At 41.2% G+C, this 10,654-nt stretch overlaps 1 protein-coding gene across 1 annotated transcript; it reads right to left on the minus strand.

Moving 5' to 3' along the window:
* Positions 1 to 3,416: 3,416 nt before the first annotated feature.
* Positions 3,417 to 10,652, minus strand: DBR1 (debranching RNA lariats 1; the record flags this gene model as incomplete). The annotated part of the gene is made up of 7 exons (XM_009887387.1): positions 3,417 to 4,179; positions 4,722 to 4,867; positions 6,587 to 6,667; positions 7,542 to 7,766; positions 9,031 to 9,116; positions 10,461 to 10,541; positions 10,628 to 10,652. Coding segments are annotated over 7 exons (1,323 nt in total), but the record flags the coding sequence as incomplete, so codon positions are not given.
* Positions 10,653 to 10,654: the final 2 nt, after the last annotated feature.

Here is a 10,654-nt window from a genome sequence, read left to right on the forward strand (position 1 = left end):
GGGAAAGCGCCGCCGCCATGGCCGCGGAGGGAGCGGTAGGCAGCTCAGGGGACCGAGCCAGCCCTCGGCGTTTCCCTCAGCCCACCGGCGAACGCGGGGCTGTGTGACTGGCTTTACCCTGAGGCTGAGGTGGTGGGAGGTGGACCGCACCACAGGCCTCCCTCACAGCACCACAGCTGTTTTCCTCATCCCGGTTCCACACAGGGTCACGAGTGTGGCTTTCAGGAGAGCCCCTCAGCTGTCCCAACAACAGCCCGACTTTGATACAAGCAACCAGGTTTAGCCGTGGCTGCCTTATGTTCTGACCGCGCTAATGGACATCGTCGAGTTTTGGAGGTCCTTCTGTCACAGCCTTGTCCTGTGTCTTGCCCTATGGACTTTCTGGAACATAAGTTTGGGTTAGGTTTTTGCAGAAACACCCCCAAAAAACCCAGGACTTCACTCAGATTTGCTATAGACTTCTGTAAGACCTGATATTTTTGTGTTAGCCGCCCTGTATGTCACCTTTTGAGGCATGGGGACGCTAATTCTATCCACCCGTTGCTCCTGAAGACAGAACTTTGAGGTAGTAAAAACATGACAGGTCAGGTTCATGTGTCTTAACTTTTGCTGTTGCAAGGGAAACACAGGTTTGCAAGCTGTTAGATATTCCAGAGGATAATGGGAGCACAATAAACATACTTCAGGATGCTGTCACAAATTGACTTTAACAGCTTTAATTTTAAAAAAATACTCCACTGGGAGGGGGGGGCGATACCGTGTTTCTTTGTTTTTCTCCAAGTAGATTAATAACATGCTTTGAACAAAATACCCGTGTGCCGGCCTGGAATGAAACACATCAACACTTCTCTCAAACACTTTACAGGTAATAGCAAAAACATTTTTAGACTAAGTGCAAATTTCATACACTGAAAAATCTGTGATACAAGAGTCTGACAGAGAAACATTTTCCAGATGTTTCTCACCAAACTTTAAAAAGGCAAAAGTCTTCAAAAGGACCCTAAAGCTTCTTTTTAAAGAGGACTGAAGACTCCAGGTCTTAAAAGCCAATTAAACTTTGTCAGCCCTCCCTAGTGTTTTACATACTTTTTGGAGTATTTGGTCTTCACCAGAGAAGCTTCAAGTTCAGACCTTCAATTAAATTCCACATGCAGCAGAGTATCTTGCTGACAGGGAAAATCCGTAACACACAAGAGCACGGTAGAGTGGGACACTTCACACTGCAAAGAGTTTGTGTGTACAACTGCGAGAAAGGTCACAGTAACCCTAAATAGATCAGACATGATTTGTACTCAAAAAAAAAACTTTTATGTTAACTATATTTACCAGCTGCATTCTGCTCAATGGATGCTGAAATACTTAATAAAAAAAAAATCTTTAAAGATTCAAAAAATAAGTATTCTATCTTGCCAAAGTCTCCTCTTTCTAGAAAGCCAAAACACATTTATCAGGAAGGGGGGGGAACATAGGACAACACACAACAGAAGAGTTTGCTTTAAAAACGTATGAAATCACACTAAAAAGTCTATTATATATAACCTACATCTTCCACTCTAGTTCACAGAGAATCTGACAGCTGAATAGCGTGCTCAGATTTCCTGGGAGACTTTCCGAGTTCATAACATAATTTGTAGTTAAAATACTTTATTTCCATTATAGTCTTCAGATCATGAGGCATGTGTAAGATTTTACCATTGCAGACCCAGAGCCCTTAAAGACAGTCAACCACCTTCAGTAATCTACCTGATAGTTGACGGCTACTTTAGATAACCTGAGGGTTACACCAAACACTTCCAGTTTTTCATCACATCACACCGCAGTTCTCTTTGGTTGGTGTTCCGAGAGGTGAGCCGGCACAGGGAGACAGAGGAGGAGCATGAACAGGGCCCAACTCATCATTTAGTAAACAAGAGAGCATCCTCTGGAAAAAAAACCCAGGATGTTAATGGCATCAACCCACCAGTATAAAGCTGTTAATCAGCTTTATGGAAAGCACTAATTTTGCCATTTTCTAGCCCTTGAATACTTATATGAATTTAGTTTTCATAGTAAACTGATGACAGGAGAGGAACCACCAAAACGTGGAAGTGATTTTAAAGACAGAAGTCTTGACCTTAAAGTGTTTCCCTGCTACATAACTCACACTCACCAGTCCATTTCACTCATTGCTCCCTGTCCAGTTCTCTTTTCCTGTCAGGACGCTCTCTTCTCCACAGTGCCTGTGTCTTACAGGAGTAAAAGCACACAGGAGATACCTCTGCTCTCAAGGGCAGCACAGTCATGAAGTCCCGCTCCATCTGGATTCTAAAAGCTCAGCACAGAACACCAACAGAATCTCACAGGAAGACTAATAACGACACATGCTTGGAAACATTGTCATTTTCATGAATTTGGCGAGTTTTGTTATCCTCACAGCCTTTTAGGCCAAAGGAGAGTAATTTGTTTGCTAATAATTCAGGGCAAACTAGAAAAGTAAAAAGAAAACTTCCAACACCTGCTCTCCCTCAGCTGAAATTTATGAAGGTATTTTGGAAGGTTCCAAATCCAGTTGTAAGAATTCAGCAAGTTACACACTACTGAAAAAAAGTGGCAGGTGAAAACCTGAGCTAATGATAACGGTAGGCATTATTGTCTCAAGCAACTTACAAACATCAACCACCTCATATGAAAATAGGACACAGCCTTAATTGTAAGAATTGAGACAGTAATGATGTCCACATTTAGGAAGCTGCTCATCCTAACTACTTGCATTTTAATTTTAAGACGTGGTTATCGAGTGTTAAGAGACAGCACACAAGTGAGTTTTTAAGAACAGAGATGCACTCTTCCACAGTCTCCATAAAACTGTAATGCTTCAAATTATGAGATTTGGTTCCCTATCAGAACTGTAATTAAAAGCCAATACTAGAAAATATACATTTTTTTAGTTTATGACCATGAAGCTTTTCTATGGAGTGAATATCACCAGAAACAAAAATCTTCACTCTTCTATCGCTGTTTTGTTATCTTGGGAATTCTATTTCCAAATTTAGTTCATGGAGTTATTGCATATGATACTTTGTATTAAAAGTTCAGTATAAAACAAGTCAAAAGCAATAAAATCAAATGATTCAGTCATGTAAGTCAGACATCCTCTCCCTTTGATTAGAGTTATAATTTAAGAGTTCTCTTCTTGTTTAACAAGCACGGTGAATCTTGTATAGTAGTACAGCTGAAGATACGTAGTACACACTGATAACCAAGAACTGAAGCAAAATCAACTGATGATACATGAGCTTTAAATTCTTTGACAAAGGACTTCCTTGGAAAAGTCTGCTTCTGACTTAGGTGTTTAATCCAGATAAATCTTCCTCCCTGCAAGAGGTACATACAGCCTCTTCAGCATAAGAAAGTAACATGGATAAGATCGAGCGACATTAAAAGCACAAGTAGTCCACCACAGTTCTCACCACCTTCCCATAAAAAGGTTGGGAGAACTTAGTTATACATCACATGAAGTATTATTCTGTTTTATCTTCATCCTCTGCAGCATAGATAGCTTGATTCCTTCTCTTAATTTTTTTAATGCCACTGTTCCCATTTTCGTTACCACCAATGCGCTTTAATGGTCTCTCATTTAAGCTCTTCTCTTCCACCTGCTTACTCACACCAGATTTCTCCAGTTCCTCGTTAGTGGAGTCCATAGCATCATCAGACGATACCGCCATGGAATCTGGCATGATCCGGATGTCAGAAAAACTTGCAGAAAAGTCAGGAGGATGATCAGGGGAAGGATCTACAGAACATGTACTCAAGTCTTCATCGCCACCTTCTTCATCCAGCATTATTTCATCTGGATTAATGGATGAAAGTCCAGAATTATCTGTATTATATTCACTGGGTTCCTCTGCGGACCCAGTACTGTCCATCTCCTCTTCCTCCTCCTCCTCTTCATGTTCGCCTCGTACTGAGCCCTCTTCTTTAGCTTGCTGGATCCTGTCATTGATGTCAGTGAGGCCAAACTGGGCACAAAACTCAGTGGTCTGCGGATTGATGGTATGAACTGGTTCTACCTGTTTTTGGGGCTTGCTGGGATCGTAACAAGCAGCTGTCAATGTGAAGTTACAAGGAATTTTGAGGTTATGATTCAGCTCTTCTAACACCTCTTTGATGGCTTCTTCTGTCACGCTGTAATCCCACCTAAATAAGTGTATAAAATTTAAACAAGTGCACTAGTCAAAAGGTATTTCCTGTTCCTGCTGCAAAGAGAAACTTTTAAAGATGGATAATAAATTCATCTTACAACAGAAACATAATTTATCAAATAATTTTTTCCAGAAAGTGTATTGTCATTGGTCAATACCGAGATTCCCCACTCCCCACCAAGGATTTGTGTATTATGTCAACCCACCCAATAAACATTCATCTGCCCACCCCCATAATCCAGCCTGATTTTCCGTCCTGCAGTGTAACTGGCGAGATGATCAGCCACCGTGTATTTTTTGCCCCTCAAATAATGGTATTTAAGTTTGCAAAACAAAACTAACTGCCCGTGTAGAGCAGTAAAGAAGCTGTATGCTCTAGAGTACGGCTCTTGTCACCATCGCCTTTGTTTTCCAAGGCATTTAGCAAGTCCTACAGGCACTATAGGCTGCAGAGCAGAGAAATAAAACTCTAAGATAAGATTACTTCCAATCCAGCAAACAAATCACACTTTCCTCTCTACTTTGCAGGCAACTTACTTTGCATGGAGGCCATTATTTTCCGGCATACTCCAGGAGCTCTGAGTTACATTAACAAGACTGTTGGTGGCCTTGAGGACTGCAATCCATTCAGCATCATACTCCAGCGAGTCACCTGCACTAGGATCATGTTCTATGTCTATTATCTGTTTACAAAAACACAGAAAACAGATGAGGCCAGTTATTTCTCTTGACACCAGAAACTGATTAAAGTTTCAAGTGTTAGTTTCATGGTATAGAGTTTTAATTAGGTTTCAAGTACACTAAGGTAGTTTCAAGTCCTACACTTGTAGGACTACACAAGTCCTCTCAAATTAGCCCTATATGGAAGTTGATAGCAATAAGGAGCTACAAAAGGACAAACAACAAAAGTAAAAAAGGCATTTCTGTATTTTAGCTTACAGCAATTAAAAAGCAGAACACCCTCCTCCCCACTGCCAGCTACTGGACAGTTATCCAACTTAGAAAACAGAATTTGCCTACTCTTAAATTTCATGCTGCTTTTTAAGCAGATACACATCAAGAATTCACGGCAAGTTATTCTGCTGTATAATCACACATTCTTAGCACAGCAATGAAATTAACATGAAATGTTTTTAAACTCTTTCAACAGCTGACAAATTGAAATCCAAATCGCTTTGTCTTCAGTGACATTAACCCGAATCAAACCGTTCAGTTTAGCCAAATTGCACAAGTCAGACTCCGTAAAGTAATACAGCCTTCTAAGACAGTTTTAGGGGAAAAAAAAAAAACAAACCACCAACTTTTAAACCAGAGGTACACACAGGTGGATCACCATGCCGCTGGAGGTAGTACTAGTCCAGATCAGTTTTTCTACAGGATTCTAAGTGTGGACTAGCACGCCAGTGAACCTTTGCAGAGCAAAAGCCCGTCTTCATACTCTCTCCCATCTTCAAAGGTAGCTATCAGGGCAAGTGGATCCCACCACACATGCAAAGGACAGATAATGAACCTTCCCTTTAAGTCCACAAATAAAAGCTACTTTAAAGTAAGACTACTAATACATTTGACTGTGTTTGAAGAACATGCTGTCAGCAGCTCCCTCTCATAGCAAAGGATTTTAGATTCATCCATTTTCAATTTTACAGATGGCACCCCAGGCAGCGCACACAGGACACAAACATGAACACCATTTTGCTCTGGGCAAATCAGTTTGGCACTCTCATTGAAAATGCCCACAGCCTGGACCTCCTACTTGTCCACTGCCCTTCCTAGCAATATATGCACCAAACAAAAAGAAGCAGAGCCATTCTCCTAGGAAGTCGCACCAATTCCTGCTGGAATTCAGAATATTGAAAGGAATTTACAGTACTCAACTTAGGTCTCAATCCTGTCTGAATTCCTGAATCCATATCTGAAGAAAGAAGTACTAGCTGACCCAAACTAGACCGTAAAAGAAGAGCCTCAAGATGGGCTTTCTTCTTAGGTTTGACATTTGACCAAAAAAAACAAAAAAAAAAACCCAAAAAAATCCAAACTCAAGAAGAGATCCAATTCAGGTTAAAGTAGAGCTACTCCTCCAATTAAGCCAAGTACTTGTTCTACGGTGGAAGGAAATGGCAGGAATAAGCAAACACCATGCCTGCATGACAGGATGCAAAGTCTGCTTATTTCAAGACAATATTATACAAACACCATTCCACACACGCACCATTCCACACACGCACCATTCCACACACGCACCATTCCACACACGCACCATTCCACACACGCACCATTCCTAGCTTCTTTCCACTTCCTCCATTTATCAGAACTATTCTTCAGCTTCTATCTAAGCACAGCACTTAGCAGTCCAGACAAGTGAAGTACTTAAAAAGTGAAAACCCACTGCACATGGCCATCACCTGCAGAAAGTCTCTGTGTGGCAGGCATTTATCCAGAGCCAAAAACTTTGTCGCTTTTGGTAGCTCTTCTTTGGAGTTTGTCTAGGAAACAAATGGTGTTAACACAGTCATTAGCATTTCTATGAAATTTGACCATTCTAAACAAGTTATATAGAGGGATTTAAAGGCATAATTTATACAGAAAAATACTTTCTGAAATAGAAAATCAGCATGGGGTTGTAATAAAAGGATGGAGGGATGAAGAGAAAGACAGACTTCACTGGATGTCTAACAGGAAGTTGGATGCAGATGACAGCAAGATAAAGCAAGAGCCACGGGTCTCCGTCAACTAAGGCAACCGAGCACACCTAGCCTTGATGCCAAAAGAAAAACTAACATAATTAGAAACAGATTTGTTGAGTCTAGAAGGTCTAGAGTTACATTTTTACAGTTAAATAACTTGCAAACAGGAACAGCATGTCACACTACCTTCAGGAACAACTCAAACCAAAAGATGTTTCAACCTACAGGGGCTGGTTTTTGGCTTTACCCAGACCACCAGACAACTTCATCTGCCAAACCTTACTACAGGCATCCTCCCATCCCCAGTTAGCCGTTATCTTCTTTTCAGTCACTTCTCTTTCACCTTGGTTTGAAGTTGCCTCCTTCCCCAATAAAGCGAGAAAGAGAGTTCTTTTCTACAAACTTAAATTAAGAAGTATCAAGTGCAGTAATGTTAGCTATTTCACGCTGACCGTGAAGAAAATTAGGTAGTCACACCACTGATTTATAACATCTCTTTAACTTACATAAGCTAGCAGTCTTAACACCACTTAATGCTTTGCAGCTTAAGCTGAATTTTAATAACTGAGCAAAAACATTAACAAGTTGCGTTTCTGGATGTGATTACCTGCACTGGAATTCTAAAATGTGCTTGAGACATACATTCTTGATTATTTTTTTTTTTCCTCTTTACCTGGTGCTGCATGAAAGCTGCAAATTTAACATGAAGATGTGCTGAGAACCAGTAGGTGGGTTTCAGATGCTGCAGAAGCTCTGAAGCAGCAGGGCTTCCTAATGTGTTGCTCTCCACTTCTTGACGGAAGAAGGATTTCATTTTCAGAAGCTGTTTCTTATTTCCGTAGTGATATATGCTCCTTGGCCAGTCATGTGACATAAATATATCAATTGGACGCTTTAACTGTCAAGCCAAAATGCATACAGTAAAAATAAAACACACAAGATAAAAAAATTTCGAAATTACACAGCACAAGATGGAACATGTGTAACGTGCTCTACCTCAGATCAATACAGAGTTAGTTGTCACCGACAGCCTCACTTTCAAAGCAAATAAGTATACCACTGAGCCCCATCCTTCAGCAACTTTGGAGTTGTCAAGGGACTCTAGGCTCCTGGTTTGTACTACAGTTTCTTGGGACACTCAGATATGTTTTATATATACTGCCTTATAAAAGAGATCACATCATCACACCAATTGTCAGGCACACAGAAGACGACTCTTAAAAATTACAGCTACATAACAAGTTCTCTACCCACAATCAAAGGCATCTTCTTCCGCATGACATTTTTAAAAGCTTTCTTTAAAAGGGATAAAGGCTAAGCACAATATTCCTTCTCAAAGGAAGCACCCCTCAGAAGTCTAATCAATGGCTTAAGCATGTCTTGGTTCAATATTCAGCATATTTCCACCAGCTGGATCAGAACAGACTTCTAGATGAAACCTGAATCCAACTACTAAGAAACTTACAGTGAAATCAATCAAACCCTTTACAATGCCAGCAAACCTTTCTCCTATGTTCAGCATCCCTATATCTACTGAACACTTAAGTGTGCAACTGCAACGTGAATAATCACAAGGCACTTATAAATACATGTATTCACACCACTACCTCAGCCAAACGGAGTAGTCCTTGCGACAAAGCAGGGAGTAGGCAATGGCTCAAAAATAAAGCTAATCTGTCCTTTGAATTCCTCACACTGGAGTCAAAAATACTTCACAGAAATTTGGGATCATCTTATTCAGCTGGTTCAATTTTGATTAGTTAACTTTGTAACAACCAGCATGCATATTAGACAATGTAGCATACATCTTTCTAGAGCTAACATAAAGCTGGAAGAGCAGTGTATAGCTGGAGTAGCTTCCATTCTGTGAATTTTAACCAATTAAAAAACAAACAAACAAAAAACAAACCACACTTCTGCCTGTGCCTGATTCAGATCAAATTTGTACTGCTACACAAGTGTTGGAGGAGATATTAAGCAGGACTAAAAGCAGGAACAACAGTGGAATCACAGCCAACATAAACTGGCCTGTCCAGGTAAGCTGGGAGTTGTTGGTAAGATTTGCTATCCAATAGCATACTTGTTCAGAGTAGCTTTAACATCTTACTTCTAAATTAATGAAAACTATTTACCACTGTTTAAAAACCTGATTTTTCACTAACCTGCTTGAGTTTGAAGACTTCAATGTTCCTCACGTGGTAAGCGCTTCTAATTGTTTGCTGGTTGTATGGTGGACACTCAAAGTGGCCTGAAACATTGAAAGAAAGAGTAGTCGCCTGAATCAACAGTTCCCTCCCAACACAGTTTGCAAGCTAGCTTCTTGGGGTCATACAGACACCTACAGCAACCCCAAATACAAGGCTGCCACTAACTGAAAGAGCTACTGTATTTCCTTTGCAGGAGGCTTACACCAACAGGCTGCTAACTTATTTTACGTGTGAGGCAAGCATGTTGTAAAAATGTGTCTATAACAATAGGCGTTTCTTCCATTCTGTGTCTTATTTTCATGAATAAATAGAATACAGCAATTCAGTTGAGGAAACAAAAACCAGGAGCTTGACTTCAATACTTAAAACCCAGGATCCGTCTGAAACAAGTAACTTAAGGCAGAAAGATTTCTGTGTTTAATTTCTAAATGAGGTTGCGTACCTCTCTGGTGAGAGTGCTGCCACCAACCATGAAATGACAGCTTAAAAAATTCACCAGCATCTTAAATATGCCTGTAACTGCCCATAGGCACCACAGACTCTGGAAGTGCAAGCACGTACCCCATCAAAAGGGACATAGTCTCCAATTTTGTCTCAGGACAAGACACCCAAATGCCTAGCAGAGCTCCTATGTAGTCTTAAGGATGAACAGAAAAATTACTTTTTCAGTAGTCAGTGTTATTGTCAAAAAAGTCTTATCTCCCACGTGCAATATTCAGGCATACAAACTGTATGCTTGATAACAACAAATGTAATTAGCATTGATAGGTGTTAAACAGAATCAGGTGTTCTAGAAAACTAGTTTAGTACTTTGCAGCTTAAAAACCATTTGCAAAGTTTCTCTGAAGCAGTATGTTACTAAAGATAATGTCACTTTACAGACTGCTATTTCATGTGTTGAGGAGACCAGAAAGATTAAAATATCTTCTATTTGCTGACACCAAGTATCATCTGTGACAAGATTTCTGTCCACTGATGGAGACCCTTCCAAGGAAGAACTCTTGAATGCACATATCACCAGGAAAAAATGATCTTGAGATGTACTGAAACTAAGCCTCAGCTCAGGACAGTATCACACTTACAAATTGAGTGTTTCACACAAGTAAAACTAAACAGTCTTGCACTGCAAGCTAAAAGGACACTGCCTTGAAAAAATCAAGACTGTTCCAATACCAACATTCAAACGGCGCTTTGCTTCCTGCTGTGGTCGCCAGGCAGCTACCGACTCATCCACCACCTCCAGAAAAACCCGTGCGTTAAGCCAAGAGAGGTTTCCGGCATAAAAGCCGGTTCAGAGAGGAGGAGGCACGTCCAGGCCCTCCCGTGCCGGCTCGGGCCCAGCGCTCCCTCCCGCCCCCAGCGGGGCCCGCTCTGTCCCCCCATACCTTTCCGATAATCGTGAGACTTGAAGATACCCGAGATGCCGCCAATCCTCACGCCGCGGAACCGCACCACGCCCGCGTAACCTAGGGGAGACGGGAGAGCGGCTCGTCACGGCGAGGCCGGGGCAGGGCGAGGGGCTGGAGGAGAAATCACCGGCGGGGAACCCTACCGAGGTAGTAGATGTTGGGCGCCACCC

The sequence above is a fragment of the Charadrius vociferus genome, unplaced genomic scaffold, assembly GCF_000708025.1.
Source record: "Charadrius vociferus isolate BGI_N301 unplaced genomic scaffold, ASM70802v2 scaffold406, whole genome shotgun sequence".
In the NCBI taxonomy this organism is placed as follows: domain Eukaryota; kingdom Metazoa; phylum Chordata; class Aves; order Charadriiformes; family Charadriidae; genus Charadrius; species Charadrius vociferus.